General features: G+C 40.9%; 1 protein-coding gene across 6 annotated transcripts in view; it reads right to left on the bottom strand.

Moving 5' to 3' along the window:
- Nucleotides 1-18626, bottom strand: part of LOC135493310 (neurofilament heavy polypeptide-like) — a 58866-nt gene extending 40240 nt beyond the window's left edge. For 2 of the 6 annotated variants that reach the window (XM_064780546.1, XM_064780549.1), the window contains exons 1-4: nt 18511-18626; nt 10933-11037; nt 10291-10450; nt 8615-8747 (exon numbers count right to left, since the gene is read on the bottom strand). In XM_064780546.1, the coding sequence (XP_064636616.1) occupies nt 8615-8747; nt 10291-10450; nt 10933-10987 (348 nt within the window). In that variant the 5' untranslated portion in view covers nt 10988-11037; nt 18511-18626. Of the gene's footprint in view, nt 1-2164; nt 2256-7450; nt 7470-8614; nt 8748-10290; nt 10451-10932; nt 11038-11677; nt 12316-18510 lie in introns of those variants that run through there. The other 4 variants (XM_064780548.1, XM_064780547.1, XM_064780552.1 and 1 more) reach the window with 4 other exon arrangements.

Raw genomic sequence — 18626 nt, 5'->3', positions numbered from 1 at the left:
TCGGAGCTAAAATGCAAGAATCGATGATGAAAAGAGAATGCAGCATTGTGTCAAGCATGTCGAGATATGCGTAGTATCAAAAATAAATATTTTTGGTAGTACCAAACTATTTTTGGAGCAAGAAACTGAGGACTGAGACCTGGTCCTATGCATGCCCTGGCCGGTCCTATTCTTCTAGCCCAAGTCTCTTGCTCAACAAATAGTTCGATACCAAGCATGCCCTGGCTCATGAGTTTCTTGCCCAACAAATAGTTTGGTAAAAGGCACATCACAACACACTTTGACAGAGCATGGCTACTTTTTTAGTTGCATTCAACTCTGTGGCAGATTCCAATCATGAAAACACTGTGTTGATCATTCCACATTGGCAGATCCAGGGGACGGGCATAGGAATCGGCAACCCCCTCCCATCTGAAAAATCATTTGACTGACCACAAATTTTGGTACATTGGCCCTAAAAATTACCAGGGCACACCCTTTTTCCAAGGCTGTCCTCCCTTCCATAGCATCCCAAATCTACCCCTTGACAACTTCTTCGACAAGGTTAAGACCATGCAAGAAGTCCAATACACTGTGTCATTCTGAGCATTGCGTCTGCTCCGAGTCTGCGCTAATAACATTCATTTTTAAAGAGATTCTGTTTGCTTTAGCTCAAGGCTATTTGGACTTCATGGCACACTGGGCAAATATCTCAATAATTGATGTGGTCGCTTTGGCCACATTTTCTGAGTGGTTGGTCCATCAGAATTCATGAGGTTGAAAACAGCCGCCGGTTGCATGGGTTTTTCAACTGCATTTGCCTTTGTGAGTTGGAGTGCAAGCTTTGGTTTTGGACTTTGCCGATTTTAGTTGATATATAAAGATCATGACACCTCAGGTCTTATTGATCAATTTGCTTCATTGGGCTGGCCTAGTGCATGAAGACATTTGCAAAGGCAATCTACGATGGAATGACGTCACTCGGTGCACTGCATCATAAATAGTATTAGCCTGCAATGTGTCACATTGCACTGGAGTACTGGTGGATATGATAAAAAGTTAGCCTCGAATCGTAGACCTCAGCATCCTTTACTATGGGATGCATTACAAGTTTCATAAATCACTTCACTACAGGCTGAGCTAGTGCATTATAACGTTTGCTAAGGCAATGTACAATGCTCTGCATCAAAATAGCATTTGCCTGCAACGACAACATGAGACTTTAATTTCAGGCTTTCCTAATGACACACTTGTGGAGTACTGGTCGAAATGGTAAAAAGGTGAATCGGAGACCACAGCATCCCTTCATGACAGGATGCATAATGCAATCACATGACTGATGAGTGACTCGGCAAGGTACACGTTCTTACTTGAATCACTCAGAAAAAAATGCATGATACACTACACGAGAAGCTGTAGAATGAGGTGATTCAGTGTGAGTCGATCGGCAGGATCGAGGGACATAAAGCAGCCACATCCAGCATTGTCAGCAAGATGACAATAACAACAACACACACGTGTGCACAGCATGTCACACAACAAAACATAGGCTGCCATGGTTACCAAACACACTTATCACGTTTTCTGCCGAGTTCGTGCTTGCTTATATTAGAACATTCTAGGGTTTCAGCATGACTTGTTTAGAAATATGAGATTGATAGCCTTGAAAACTGAATCCTGATATGGATCTCAATGTGACAAACTGGGAGTTTGAATGGATGCAGGGGGGGGGGATGCTACAACGATTTTGTATGGAGCTGTGTGCAGCAGTTTAAGTCATTTCAAACGTTTGCATTTGTATTTGGATCTCCAATGATAGCACAGAACAATTTACTGGGTATATCCCTCAACATAAGATAACATTATTATGCAATGGCCAAGCCGAGGAACCAAAGCAATAAGCTCAACAATATTTTGATAATCATACTTTCAAATTTGTATAAGGAAGACTGCTTTGCATAAAATTTGCTATAGTTGTTAAGGTGAAGAATTTCCATCAGCCAAAAATACAACAAAATATATTTCAAATGTTTTTACTTCCGAAAGTATTTTTCAACAAAACTTGTCAAGATTTGATAATTCCACACTTGATTGATGCATCCTGAAATAAATGCTAACTCTGCATCCAGGAAAATAGTGTGTTAGAAATTATATCCTCCAGAGAACAACATTAAATAGGACCCACCTGCTTCTATCCATGAATAAGTAAAATCCGTAAGAACCATCAGATCAGCTGCTCATTCAAATCTGCCGTAACCACGTCTGCACATAACAACAACTCTTGATGACACACCTACGACCTTGACCCCGTGACCCCATCACAGCCCAGCATCCGAGGCGGTAGAAGTGCTGCTGCCAGTGAGCTAACATGGTATCTTGCCCATATATGGTACACAGCCAATCGAGCCGTTATAAATCAGTACAATGATCAGTTGCTACGATATTCATGGCGTAGATGGGTGGAGACCCTTTGTTGCCAGGCAACTGCTCATGAGAAACACAGACTTGTAATTTCCATACTTAGATTTTCTTTTTTCTAGCAGTTAGTAATAAGAGAATCTAACACGAGAGACGTCACTCTTTTTCTTCTTAAATTGAGGCTTATCAAGATACAGTCCAAATCAAAATTGACATCCCTTCTGCTACGCGGAAGTTACGCGCAACTTAAAACGTGTCACCAGCGTGCAACTTCACTGGGCAGCACATAGGTTGTGCACAACATGCGCACAACTGATGCAAATTAATGCATGTCAATTGTGACTTGGGCTGTATCCTCACATCATAGCACACAACAGAAAACTGTAACTGACCAGGTGTGCAAGATCTGAACTGATATATTGTACAGGGTGTACCAAGATAAAACAGTATTATTATTAAAAAATATACCACATTTTGATAACTCATTCTGATGTTGATAAATTTTTAACTGCCTTCGAAGTACATTGTAACTCAATGTAGGCCCATCTTAAAATATAGGCCAATCAAAAGAAAAGTATGAAACAGAGAGACTAGAAAACCGATGCATACCTGGCCTGGTGACGGATGTATCTTGCTTTTAATCCAACGGAATGCCTCAAACTTCTCAAATGGACCAGCCATAGAAAATCCTTAAGTTTTAATTATGCCAGTCACTAATTAAGTCAAAGAACTGTGTATCCAACTTAGTCTGAAGCTTCCTTTGGGGCAATGCAAATATAAAGGCAGGAAAACTGATATACTCCTAACACTGAAAGTGGCCCTTGACCCAAAAAATATCGAAATTTATCAAATGTGGACAGGCGTTTGATGAGTTAATATCATAATTATGATTGGGATTTCATTTCTGATGGTCTGGGGACCGTTTCATTACAACCATCTAGTCACATCCCAAATTAGTTTCTTAATTATGGGTTTTCAACCAAATTATGGTAAATTTTGTCTGGCAGCGAGAGTGCATTGTCAGTGTGACGGAACTGTACTTTTTTGTACTATTAAACCCATTATGGCAATTTACATATACAGCCAAAGCAATCATTATACTGACAAGTGAGGGGTATCTGTCCTGAAGACCTTTCTCAAGAACTTTTGCCTGTTTACAAGTCATTGTCTGGATGTTCCTTTCACATCAGTTTGTTTCTACCAAAATGGATCTTACATTTTTATTCCTGATCCGAAGGTATACAATGCACATCCAACAAACGTAGTCAAATTCAAAAATTCGAAAATTAGGAAGTTCGAAAATGTCAAGTGTCAAATTATGAACAGATGGCCCCCATTTCGGCTCAAAATCGGCTCAGCCAGGCTGCCAAATAGCATGCACAGAAGCTATAGCCAACAGAGCCTGTGGCAAAATTAAGTGATCGATAATCTTTTAATGATGGAAATTACAGGATCCCATGTGACGGCAATTTAGAAGTAGATTTCAATGCAAAGTGGTCACATTCACACACTACATTAAATAAAGGACTGTGCCCATTAACCTAAGAAGGAGTCTTGTCAACCATGGCGGAGACAGACTAGTGGCAGACACTTTTATTAGGGTGCATGTTGCATTTGAGAGAAGGATTAACCAATTTAACTGACGAACTAACGTCCCATGAGGCATGTTTACCATTGCTGATAATCGTTTGAAAGCCGAACTTTGCATGAAATAAGCATTGCAATGTCACAATCTGCGTACGAGGTTTATTGTCGAGTTGGTTGGATCACAGGACTGCGATATTTTGCCAAAAAAACTCCTGCGCATATATCGTCAAACCTGATCACAATGGCATGGCATATAATATATCAAATAGATCCTCAAAAGAGCATGATAAATGTCTATTCCGATGGGAATTATGGAATCTCAACCACCAAAATTCATGAAAACAACATATTTGTGGAGTTTTACGCACCAATATGCGCTTTAAATGACCATTTTAGTCACGCAAAATGTCCAAGTACCCCTGTCACACGGCGCCACTGAGTGGAGATTGTGTGAAATTGCCCAGGGTTCTAGCCACGAAATTAGGCAGTATGCCCGGTCCAATGCTTTGAGCACTGCCTTCATGGTGAGGCAGTGCAAAACACGCTGTGATGGTTATGACTGTGATGGTTATGGCCAAGTGCATCAAGACATATAATTGTACTTGACCATTTTCTCTCACAGGTTGCTTGAGTGCTTTGCTGCCATGACCTCTGCAGGGGTAGCCAAACTTGACCAACCCATTTATAAGTACAGTAAAACCAATCTATTAAGGACACCCTCTTGACTGATAGATGCTATACTTAATACAGAGGTGTCCTGATTAGAGAGGTCAAATTGAATGGAAACAACCAATTTGGGACGAAAACAAGTGTCCTCAATAGAGAGGTTGTCCTTGATAGAGAGGGGACTGCGTTGGGAGGTTCCACTGTAACACAAGGAGTATTACTCGCCACTCTACTAATGATGCCAATGTCTGCATTCAATCTGCCTAAACAATAACTTCAGTATTGTGGCGAGTGTTTGGTCCTCCTGCTGTGCTACCCAAAGTTTTTCCTTGGCATTGGTGTCTGCAGCACCGAATTTCTGTCGTAAATCCTGGTGCTAGTACTAATTCTATAATCTTCCAAATTCCATTCAAGCCACATCAGGAAGCCATTAGACATTTTTGAGAAAAATACCAGCTTCCGCCAAGAAATGGATGTTGAATATGTAGCAGCCTTCACATGGCTTGCTGTGTTCACACATGAATATTTCATTGGGAGTTGACTGGACTTGATACCATTCATCATACTCTCATTCACGGATGACATACTTTGAGTTAATTAATTCGCAATCTGCATATTAACAAGTATAAAACACGAGAGTTATGCTATAAAGTACACTTTCAATGCGCTCTTGATAAGGTCAAGTGGCTGAGGACAAATGCAGAGGACAGATTGTGGCTTCGGGATGTCAATTAACTACCATACAGTCCAAATCACAATTGACATCCATCTGGTTCGCGTCAGTGACGTACAACGTACACACAAGTTACGCACCAATGACGCATCAGTGACCCGCTTATCCCTCTGTTTAGCGTATTTTACGTGTGACTTACATGCGACCTATGCGCTGGGTAGCGTCACTGACACGCCAATGCGCGATTTACGGGAAGACTATTGTGACTTGGACTGCAGCACACATCCTGCAGCACACACTTTATTATCATACTCATAATTATATCACTACAACAGAGATATGGTACATAGTGGAGTACCTTGCTCCTTCGAGGAATTATACTTCCATATACTCTAGGAGGAATAAATCTTTATTCAAGATATGCTCAAGCCTGCTCAAAGCACTGTTGTGATTATTTTATATAATAAGACTACGAAGTTGTTATCATTACCGGTATTCATATTATATGTTGTAAGCTTCCTATTTCACATGTAATACATACTTTTTATTCTACTTTATCTTATTTTGTACTGTATATTTGCTTGAAATTATTTTTGGATATTACCATTGACCCCTAGAGGGTATTTTAGTGTAATAAATCAATTTGAATTTGAATTTTGAATTTAGAAATAACTCTCAATAGCCAAAACCAACATTGGCCGATTTAGAGAGATGCAGAGACAACATTTAGACAAATGAAGCTGTATAATCAAGCTTTATAAATGACATCTAGTTACAGAACCACCGACACCAGTACCACACTCTGCCAATACTGCAATTGCACCTCAATGAATGTTCAACCTTGAATGCAACCAGCATCAGTTGTTTGCACCTAACAGTTGGGAATAATCGACCAGCAAAAAACAATAGTTATCAACTCATTAATGGTAATAATTTGACACGGAAGGCCACTTTTCATATTAAGTACGGCTGACTTAGTCAAAATAGGTCAAAAAAGTGGTTAACTCACTGGGAACCACTGGAAACAATTTCCTGTAGTAACATTAGTAACATCAAAATGGGCCCATATCATAATAATGTAGAGTTGCTGAGAGAGGACCCGGGCATAATAATATGATTTTAAATTTTTACTTAAGATTTAAAGGGGCCTACTGACAGCCATCACCCATGTTGTTACAAGTTACAAAGTTCCATTATAGAGGGCCGTAAAATGGGATGGGATGGGATGCACCACAAATAGGCACCTTCCCACCCTACAACTTATCTCAGAGAGACAGCAATCCTTGCATTTAAACTTGGGAAACCTGGCTGTAGATGGAGCCACTATGCCAATTAACTCAACCATACCATAGTGGCACGTAATGAAATGGCCAAGGGCCATTGTGCTCACCGTATAGATACTTGGTGGTTAGGAATTCATACTGGTTACGAACCATGCTACATGTATAGTAAATAGGTCAAACCAAAGTCGGTACGACATGTGATGTATCGTTGCTTGGAGTAACTACCATACAAATACCATCAAAAACAAGTCACTAATAAGCGAGATATTGCACTTTTTCCCTTTTTAAGTTCGGCGGCGGTGGCGGCGGCAGCGACGGCGACGAAGACAATGACAAACACTGTGGTATTGTATAGACTCACCTAGACGGTGAGCCAAAAACGCTCATCATGCCCTGGAGGATGAATACTTCCTGGAGAATTGCACCTCCAAGCACTGAGCCGACACTAAAACAGAAGAAACTTGGGAAGGAAATCATGTAAAAACACTCCCAAGTTTTCAACAAGTGAAATATAAAGTTACCATGCTTCCTTTAAACACGGTCTCTGTAAAAAAAGTATCTTCAAACCCTCATATTTGGGCAACAGATGCAACTTGTGCACATGAAAGGCTAACCGGCAAAAGGATGAAAAAAGTCTCCTCAACGAGTAAAATAAACTCATTAAAAATTGCCTCAAATGTCAAGCCGAAAACCAGAAAAGAACGATGTCCACGTTCTGCATATTATATCTCATTTAAACCAATTATGCGAGAAACATGACCCTTTGAAGTCCTCAGAAAGAATCTTATAAGACTAATTTCGTCGCGAACGTGATATGTCAAACCACAGAACTTGAGACACCTACCCTTTATTAGTATCCTACCTCCAGAATTACAACACCTTGATTATTAGTGTAAACTCTGATCAGCTGGGTTTGGTGACAATGAGACTACTAGTGACATCTGGGCACCAGATGATGAGTGAATGGGAATGTCACATATGGGGAGACATCTGTATGTCATGGCAAGAATGATAAGCAGGAGCACACTTTGAATGTAGAGATGACAACTGGCTTTAGCCAGACTGGGGATTATTCACGAAAAACTAAGAGGGGTTACAGTACTTCACCATCACCTTAGTCTCATTGCTGCTTGGGCAACAAGGTGTTGACCAGCCTCAGTCAGAATGCTATATATCTTAAGCCCTTGGGCAGTTCTCTTATCTTGGACTGTAATTAGTTACGTTTTACCCCAACTGCAGTCACTACAGGCAGCCTGATTAAATGCAGCCCATTAAAGAGGTACACCGTTCGTACATAGTCGTAGGTCAGGAAAATAGAAATGCAGTAATACACAATGCCATGGTGGAGTTATCATTCATGCAATTCGCTGAAACTTGGTACACAATAGCCGCACGTACACCACCTGAAAATGGACCACCAATGCCGCACCATCGAAAATCCTCAAGCGCGTACACCAGCGCTGCAGCTAGTTATAAAATCCGGCAACAGATGGCGCGCAAACAATAAGCAGAAAGCGTCATTTCGAAAGCGCCGTCTGTCGCCGAACCATCTCGCTAGCTAATTGCCGATCCATTAGCGCGTACACCACGACAAAGTCGAGCTTTTAACAAGCCGGGCGAATTCGCCCGGCAATTTGTACCGGCAATGGATTGCCGAACAAATTTGTCGCGGCAATGTGGTGGTGTACGTGCAATTGGTCCACCAATATTTCGTGGTGTACGCGCAACTATAGTATTTGTAGACCTGTCTACACAATGTTGAAATTTATCTTCAGTACATAGTAGTACGGAATTTTCAAATTCAATAACAAATTTCAAATCTTTAACGAACAAACGATGTAGGCCTTTAAAAGGTACAATATATTTAGTGTAATTGAGAGCCCTAGAGGCTAAAGCTAACACTTGCCTGAACCAAGGTTCTTAGTGAGGACACTAACATCAAGTCTAAAGACATCCTCTTGGGGGGAGAGGGTGGTTACAGTCAGATAGAACAGCAAATGTAACTTACGTGGTGAATGTGAAGATCTGGGATGGATGTAGCTGTTTCGTGAAGGCCCTGAGAATCGCGTCGACTCTGGTCAGCAGTGAACACACTATCAGCAGACATACTGAAAGATTTACTCAGAGGTTTGGCATGCCTCCTGAAAAAATATCAAAAGACGGTGTGACAAAGTCATTCAAACAAGGTGTCGACAGTACTTGGCTAGAGACAGAAGTTAACTGTATTGCCGAAAAACAGAAACTGCTGGTATCAGATATTTGATCCAGACTTCAATCAAAAATTCGTTCTAACTTAATTGACTACAGCCCAACATAATCGCGGGTCTACTTTCTAAACATTTCGAGCACAGTGCAGACGCACATTGTATTCCATCAATTGTGAATATAATCCATATTATAACAAGTTTTTATTTGTCAACATATCCTGCAGTAACCAAGTTAGAAACTGGTAGCAATTGAAGAAACTCGAAATGTCTTCTCACAACTTGTGAATTCTTACCTGAAGAAATGCAATGGAAATCTAACTACATCTGTTACAGCAGCTAAAGTAATGTTAGCATTGCTTCATCATGATGAATAAATAGGGCCTGGTTTAACTGTATGTTATGTAATGTAGACAAAATGTATCAGTGATTAGGTATTAAAGGCGTATGCCGTTTGTATTCACTGTATTTACTGGTGGCTCAGGAAAATAGATATACACAATGCTGCAATGCAGTTATTATGCAGGCAAATTCTCTGAAACTTGGTATTAAAGGAAACCTATAGCGAAACGCTTGTAAAAATGGAGAGTTTTGAACGGCCCGGTTAAAACCTAAGGTGGGAATAAGCTTCCATTGATAAATGTTAACAGTTTCGAGTTCTTGAATTTAGTTATTCTCATCATGTTCAGTTAGTCTACGACTTGTGCCACGACTGGATCTCTTTAATAGTATTTGTAAATCTGTCTCCAAATTTGGACTGTTGTAATATACTTTTAGTGGGTGTTCACAAAATTAGACACTTTCAAAATCGAGTTCAAATTTCAAAATCGAGTTCAAATTTCAAATTCTTTAAAAAAAGGAGGAGGCCTTTAAAGAATTTATGTAAACATCTACCAGGTAATGAAGGGTTTGCTTGCATGAGTAGTACCTGCTGCCCACTTCAGCAAGTTAGAGGAACTGATGAGCCAAGTGCAGATTACAGATTATCCTTCTTATATCAGCTCAGGGCACCGATTACAGTCCAAATTACAATGGACATCCTTCCTGCTTCGCGTCAGTGATGCGCAGCGTACACACGAGTTACGCGTCAATGACACACCAGTGGCGCGCTTATCTCCCTATGTTTCGCTTAAATTACGCGCGACCTATGCCATGGGGACGTGCTAACGACACAGATTTTAGTTACTGCATGGGGAGGATGAACAGAAAACTTCTTACAAGATCTTGTAAGAGCGTGTTATAACAAGAAATTTCGCACGATGTATCCCCAGTGTTGGAAATTACAGCCAATGAGAATGCATGTTAAAAGATGCGGTGATTGTTCCTGGCTGGGAAAGATATTGTGCGGTGTGGATGGTTTCGCCTCATCCCACGAATAAGCATCGCTTTACTCCAGGGTTAGTAACGTGGGTGATGGAAGGAGCATACAACTGACCCTAGTATCAGAGGATGTCTCATACTTGACCCATATGCAACCTACCCTGTGGCCAAGTCCTTGTCCCTAGAGGTCGACCTTGATGAGGATGAGGCCAGATTCACACCTGAATCCTCGCTGCTAAATGTCTTACTTTTCCGTCTCATCGTAAATAATCTCCTAACGGCCTTTAGCGGACGGAAGCGTCGCTTTTTCACCTCTTTTTCTGAAACGATAGCATTTTTTAGCACTTCCTTACAACGAGAAGGGACAACAAAGATATGAAAGGTACTCAATGGTTGGTCATTTCTTCAACATTTCTTGCTCATTGATCTGGCCTATTTTCCTTCTTGGGCTGGTCTTTTTGCTCACTGGTCTGGTCTTTCTGGCTCACTGGTCTGGCCCTTTTCCCCACTGATCTGGTCTTTCTGGCTCAGTGGTCTGGCCCTTTTCCCAACTGGTCTGGTCTTTTTTGCTCACTCGTGTGGCCCTTTTCCCAACTGGTCTGGGTTCTTTTGCTCGTTGATCAGGTCTTTCTTGCTCACTGGCCTGGTGATTTTTCATTTTTCACAAGGATTTGTGCACCACCAACCTTTATTCAGATATCATAATTTTACCAGTATGTCTCATTCAAAGACGGTATATACTAAAGCAACTTTCATTCATGTCAGAATAGAAATGCAGACAGGTTCAGCAAATCCATCTTACCCTCATGGCTGTCGGAGGACATGGCCACATTATCACTTGAACCCTTGGATGCCATCTTTCTGGAAGCCTGATCACACGTCAGCAGTTACACCTAAGGCACCACACCTGAAACAAACAAGTCGCTCATTCAAAATCACAAAAAATAATACCAAAATTTTGGGGCTAACAAATGGTGTTCTTTTGACAGTTTTCCAAATTACAGAGGTCAAGTCTGAATAGGACTTTTAGACAAAACTCTTGAGTAATTACAGAGTTATCCTTATTACAGAGGTCAATCTGAATAGATCTCTCAGACCAGACTCTCAGTTATTCACATTACAGAGGTCAAACTGAATAAAACTTTGAAACCAAAAATCTGGACAGAGTTATCAAAATGACAGAGGTCAAACTGAATAGAACTTTGAGACAAAATCAAAATCAATTCTTGCGTGTGCTAGTAACCTATTTTCCTTTCAACAGAGGTGTCCACTTAGCAAGGTTAAACTGTATAGAAATCAATGTGTCCACCATGGTAGGGACCCCTGTTACAAGAAATTTAGCCGGCAATGGACAAGGGGTAAAAAACAGTCTAGAATGTAACAGTTAGATCACCTTGAGTAAAGTGCACTCTACACCACGAGTATTAAGTGCATTCTAGTCTGAATAGGTAATGAAATTAAAATCCATAAATTTCCAGTCAACGATAGAAACATGTGCACTGCTGTTTACACGTAACCATGGCAATGTATTTGCATTTATTATTAACCTTTATGGAATTTGAAGTCTTGGGTTCCTCTCTTGGTGTGCTGCGGTATGGCACAGAGTACAACTGGCATATTCAACCAACAATGTTATACTCCGAGTTTACCACTGTGGAATCGGAGTGGTAAAGCTTGTCTCATGTTAGCTATGCCCTGGAATTCATGACCAGTCCACTGTAAAGAAGTCAAACTTCTCAAAAGAGAACTGAAAACTTCAATAAAGATAAAAAATCTGCCGTGGTTTCACAGTTCAATGGCTTGAGGGTCAAAATTTTACCGTTGGGCAAGCACCAGGTGAAAATGCGTTGAACCCCGAGATGGGACAATTAGACTGTTTGGCTAACGTTAAGGCTTGTAACACTGCTATTCCATCAAACCTGGCATTGACTCTTTGACATGTTTGAAAAGATCAGTGCCACATGACAAATAAGGCATTCAAACACATCGATTGCACACAGCACCATTTTGAACATTTCATATGAATTCTCATGTGATTATGGCACATAAATTCTCACACAATTCCAAACAATGAAATAAGAACACTGTTCAAAAAGATGAAAGGGTAAGAAATCCAGATAAGCAGAATCATTACATAAACACTTGACCAAAAATTTGAAGACATATGATAACTGCAGTCGATAGATTAGAAGATATTTACAAATCCAGTGGAAGTGTCTTGGCATAATGACAGCAATCCCCTTACACTTACAACCGTCAGGAGGTCTGAGCTGTCCCACAGACCTAATTTAGGGATTTTCTATTGAATTTCAATACAAACATCGTTTATTTATAAATGAACTGTCTAGTTGTGGGCAATGGGACAGGTACTGCCAGGTTTATTGGCCATCATACAGTATTTTTAATTCAATTTTACAGGTCTGTGGCATTTTGTGGACTTCACCTTTTTTAACGAGTGCTTAAAAATGCAAAGCATAGTTGTAGGACTTCCAACAGAATCACATTATGCACTGATTTTCCCCAAGTGTCCACTATAGATTCATGCACTTGATTGGGAACAACGTTTACGAAGACGTTGCGTCACGTCACGTTACAGTAATGTAAAACCGTCAGAGCTGCAATGCATCTTGACGTGACGACCGCCAACATTATGTAAACGTTGTTCCCAATCAAGTGCATGAATCTATAGGCACTAGCCAAATGACCTTAAAAATCTGCGAACAAGATACATCAAGTGTATGTTCTACTCCTTTTATGACTACACTTTCTGATCGGTGAACTATAACTTTACGATATCATGTGCAAGTCAAATCGAGCATTGCGATACATGACTGCTTTACCCACAACACTGCTCGATACAATCTCACTATCACTCGTACAGCACTTTACTGAGTTAGCTGAGAGTTGAACTGGGTACGCTGCAAGTGGTGACGTCTGGCATTTTCAAAAGCTGACAATAACTTGCCGGCCTACAGCATAAATTGTCAATGCCTTTGCTCTCTCTTTCACATTGTAGCCTATGTATTATTATAATTTTTTTTAAAGTTTAAGGTTGACCATAGATACCGCCATTTTGAAATCCTAAAGCAATTATAACTTTTTCAAAACATAATGAATGCTCATTTCAAGGGCGGGAGTCTGTTCTTTGTTTTCCAGAGAATAGCCCCCCCCCCCCCCGGGTTTTAAATGAGCAATCAATTAACTTAGAAAGAGTTATAATTGCATTAAAATTTTGAGGCCTAGCCAAAATGGCAATACCTATGGTCAACCCTTCAAAGCCAAGGCCACTCATTAGCCATATTTGTACTAGGGCATGTAACCTGTCAGCCCTCATGAACTTTACCTGAAAAGGCCTAACCTAAGTCAGTGTAACATGCACTTTAAAAGACAGACCTAAATCCTTCCACTCCAAGAAGTTTCAACCTGAAATGTAAGATTTTCGAGAAAAAAAATGTTGATGACCAACTTCGATCTTTTCCCTCCCAGAGTCCTATTTCTATTTACGTAATCCTGATGACAGAACAGAACAGACAACCTGATCAAATAAGAGTAAGACACAAAAACCAGTTCAACTTGGAGCCTCAAGAGCAATCTAAAAGGTATGGTACAGTGATCTGCCTCGAGGAGGCAAATCGATTCACATCCGGTTCGACACACTCACTCAGAAGTGATGCCCAGATTAGAATAAATGATCTCCAAAGACCTATGCTCTCTGATCCACAATATGAATGAACATCACATCCGATTCGAGACACTCACTCAGAAGTGACGCCCAACTTTGAATAACTGATCTCCAAAGGCCTATGATCTCTGATCCACAGTATGAATGAACAGCAGCATACTGTCTCTCCTAAATCAAGTTCCAGCTGGGATTATATTATCGCTTGCGGGACAACAGGTTGATGAAATATACATGAGTCAGTAAATACTGTGTCGACGCTATTCAGCCGGTTTTGCACATCCGTTTCAGTGTTTCACATAGGCCTAATAAGAGAGGTGTCCGCTAAGGGAGGTGCCACTGTAGTTGGAGCAGGCGCTCTTCGCAGTGGATTTGCTTATCCTCGGGGGGGGGGGGGGGGGGTATATGACTGAAGGATTTAAAAAAGCTTGATCTCGGGATGCTTTGTGAAAAACATCAGAGGCTGACCAATTAGTCTGCCTATTGTTGCCCCACCGGAGCTCAACCAAAAAGGCGCTGATCAGGAAAGGGGCAAATAGTCTCTCTGTATTCTCCATTGTCACATCCAGGCTGGGTGCGGGGTTTGGGCAAATCTCGACTATTGATACACCCCCCTATTCCCCCCCTCCACTTTAAGATGGATTTTTCTTGAGATTACACATGACCTACCCGGTACTCATGTACTTTGCTCCCCTGTGCCCTGTTGATACGTCCAATATGTAAGCACAAAATACAATGTAAGTCATCATTACTTATTCACCGATTCGCTATGAAACCCAATTGAGACGAGAATTGCACGTTGGACCGGATCAATCTTGACTTCCACACATTGCAGTGCTTTGGTACAGCCATACTCACATTTTCTTGTGGATTTGCGCGAATAGTGCAATGAGACTCCGTATTCAGTGGATGTACTCTTCCAATTTCTGACATGGCATTTCAAGTGCTGTGTAAACTTTGCTGCCATGGAGTGGTACAGCAGAATTCTTCAAGTTGTCGAATTTCGCGCAAAAAATTTCAAAAACATTTTCATGTGGGTTGTCATGCAATTGTGTTTCAGCTGAAAGAAAGTGAACATTTCTGTTTGTGCAAGAAAAAAATATTCAGCTGAACATACACACCAGTAAACCAGTATGGGCACATGAAGATCAAAATGCGAGCATAACTGACAACACTTATCAAATAATATCATTACATGACAATTTGGAATCCCAGCACCGCTTGGACAAACAATGTCATGTGACTGGTCCATACAAACTGATGTCATTAGTGGTGGTACGAACCTTCCTGAAAGATATTGCCACTAAAAGACACAATATGTGATCCGTCACTGCAAAACCAGGCACTTGTCGCACAGAAGATGAGCCTAAATGACACCAGGAGGTAATGGAAGACATAGATGTGCTCTGATTTCCCCGAAAGGTAGACAATAGTGAAATGAACAACCAGGCCATCTTAACTTGCCAAACTCAGAGCGACATGCACCTGGTTTTGCTGTGACGGGTCACATATTAGACAAAGTACCAAAGGACTGCATGATTGGCTTATGTACAAGAATTCAGCAAAAATCCTAATTTGTCATTTGCATGCACAGTGATATTCATGACATTGGGCGCACCCTCCGAGTATGATCTGCTTGAGATACTGTGACGAGCCTTACCCAGTTGAGCGAGGGCTCCTGTGCAATAGGCCTATAATACCTGCAATAATTAAAGACAACCTCTCTATGAATGCAAGTATCAATTCGTTTCTTGTACCCCCCCCCCCCTCCTCAAGGGTAGTTAAGCTATCACTACTAATCTTTGCCGATGCTTGAGTAGTTTTTATTTTTCCCTTAGTGAAAATTTGGCGAAGCTGGAAAGAATAAGGATGCTAATGTGTCGATGTCTTGTCGAACATACAGCCTTACCCAGTAAAATTAGTTCGGTTACTTTATATGACGGTGATAACTGATATATTGTTGATGGTGATGTCTTGACGAAAGAAAAAGTAGCATTGGTGAAAAAAGGGTGATGCTTGAGCCTTAAGATGTCGTTATAGGGTGATAAGGTGTCGTACCCTTGAGGAGGGGGGGTACAAGACACGAGTTGATACTTGCATAAGGACAACCTCTCTATAATAAAGGACACGAGATCTGGTCCCAAATTGGATGTTTCACTTCAATTTGACCACTCTAATCAGGACACCTCTCTATTAAGGACCGCATTTGTCAGTCCCGAGGGTGTCTTTAATAGAGAGGTTATACTGTACTTGATACACCCGTGCACGTGTTGCATAATTCCATAAGCAGCGGGGGGAAGCACGATTGGTATAACCGCTATCGCCAATGATAATCGCTGTGCGTTCGGGATAACAACCAATGAAAAGACTTGCTGGGATAACAATGCTGCAACGTTTGATGGCTGCACTCAGATTTTTTTCTACTGATACGATCCGCCTGAAGGGTATGGATTTCACCAGGTTTGAAATATTGACAGGCGGTATAAAACCACTACTTATGCGGCCGGACGTGACATTGAAATCAACAGAGCCTGCCCCATAACTTGGCTAAGTTTGGCCACTCCACCACAAGAGGCGCTCATCTTGAAGTGGATGGCCGAATTAGTCTCTAAACAGCGCAGCAGACGTCAAGACAGGTTTTGAAGTATTGCACACGGAAAGGAAACCCGATAGCGGTCTTTACCCTGCCAGATTTATTGTCAAGACTGAGAGCCAAAAGGCAACTTTGGCATGAGTTGGTACATAAAAAGGAGTACCCCATTCACATATAATCATGGGTAAGGAAAATAGAAATGCATGAGCTGTAGACAATGCCCTAGTTCAGTTATAATGCATGCAACTTAGCTGAAAATTGGTATGCATAGTATTTGTATCTTAATGCACAACCGCAATGTTGAAATTTATATTCAATAGATATAAATTGCACAATGGGGAATTTAAAAATTCAATTAAAAATTTCGAATGTACTTTCCAGTTAACCCCAAAGACACGCAAGAAGATACCTTTGGTGTTGTAAATAGGTCAAGTGTCCCCACAATATTTGCTGTTACTATATATGATCGTAGACCTCTCACAGCTACTCAATGTTCCCTCTATTACAGGCCCATGTTTACCCTCCCCAGTCCGGACAAAAACCAGGCAGGCCAATGCAACAACAAAGAAAGCCTATGATGTTGACCTAAATGTCATCTTCGCACGTAGTCTGCGACAGGACTCAAACCACAATGTAGAATGGTTGAATGGTCTTTGATAAAAACGATATCAAAAAGATTTCTCCTCATCTAAGTTTTTGCTGGATGAAGATTTATAGTATCAATATATCCACTGGCAAGCAGCTTCTTATTTTGGCACAAGTCACTAGTAAATCCAACTGATTGGATAAGCCATTGCTTATTAGCTAATTGTGTATATTTATAAGCTTTTTAAATACTTTTATGTCTTAGATTAGATATATCACCGTTCATTTTCATCGACAAAATGGATTTTTAACACTATTATAGTTCTAATATTGGTTACATAAATGAACATAGATCACCAATCAACTCTTACTGTAAACTAGAAAGTACATGTGGCTATAATTGCATCTTTGGTGTAGTTTTAAACAAGCGTTTTGAGAACGCTGTATCAATGATTGCAATTAACTTTATTTGTTTTTCGCCTTGTTCTATTTTCGTTTGTCGCAAGAATGCGAAATTAAAACGTCCTCAGACACTTCCCTGTTAACAGTAATATGATGTTTCATCGACACATCAGACTCAAGTCACTTTTTCAGTGTTGTGAAGAATAATAGATGGCAGTTCTTGGGCAGTATCTAAAACCACATACCCACATGCCAATTTTTTCCAGGTGGGGCAATACAATGACGGTTGAAGATTGATATATCGACAGATTTCCCTTTAACACTAGAAAGTGAGGGTGGCACTCTCTAGGATTTAAATATCACCATATCCCCCTTTATATCGACAGCTATTTCCATTTGGCAGAGTACCACATCCGGTGGAAATATCGACAAATTTCCCCTTTAACAACAGACTTCCCCTTAAAGTTACTGGCGGTGGCGCCCTCTAAGGTCGAAAGATCGACAGATTTTCCTTTGACAATAGATGTGAAGAAAAAGCTTCAACTGTCATTGGATTGCCCCAGCTGGAAAAAATTGGCATGAGGGTATGTGGGTATGTGGGTATGTGGTATGTGGTTTCAGATACTGCCCAGTTTTGGATGCATCATCAGAAACATAAACATTCTGTCAGTGCCAACTGTCCTGGCCTACATGCTCCTTTGTACCCAACTGCTGCCCGGCCCTCTATACCAGACGTCGGCAGTCCGATTTAGCATATGTCACCCCATGGTGAATGTCTTTCAACACTGGTGAAAAGTTTGCCACCTCCAGACAGTGTCACTGCAGGGTGACAGGCAGGTCCATGAAATAAGTATTTTTATTTAAGTAATCAATGTCCACAACCCACCCCAGAACTGCTCAGACAGCCTGTACCTTGAGAGATACGTCTTTCTGTACATACCACCTGCAAATGCCATACCGACTGCATGTACTCTTCATTACTAAATGTACACAATGTATACCGATACACTACCACTGGTATAATAGACAGGCAATGCCATTGACCGATCTGTCAGAATATGTCACCGCTGCAGAAACGCTTTCAAAACGCGGATAAGTTACTTCAAATGCGCTAATACTACCTTAGGAATGTTCTTGATATCCTCAGATAGTTATTTTACATGCTATGCGACTAAAATGGACGGAAATGTAGGAAATTGAGACACTAGTAACGATCCGATAGCAGCACTACCAAATA

The sequence above is a fragment of the Lineus longissimus genome, chromosome 9 (genome assembly GCF_910592395.1).
Source record: "Lineus longissimus chromosome 9, tnLinLong1.2, whole genome shotgun sequence".
Taxonomy (NCBI): domain Eukaryota; kingdom Metazoa; phylum Nemertea; class Pilidiophora; order Heteronemertea; family Lineidae; genus Lineus; species Lineus longissimus.
Note: the sequence above shows the minus strand (reverse complement) of the source record. Positions and strands in the feature narration are given on the sequence as shown.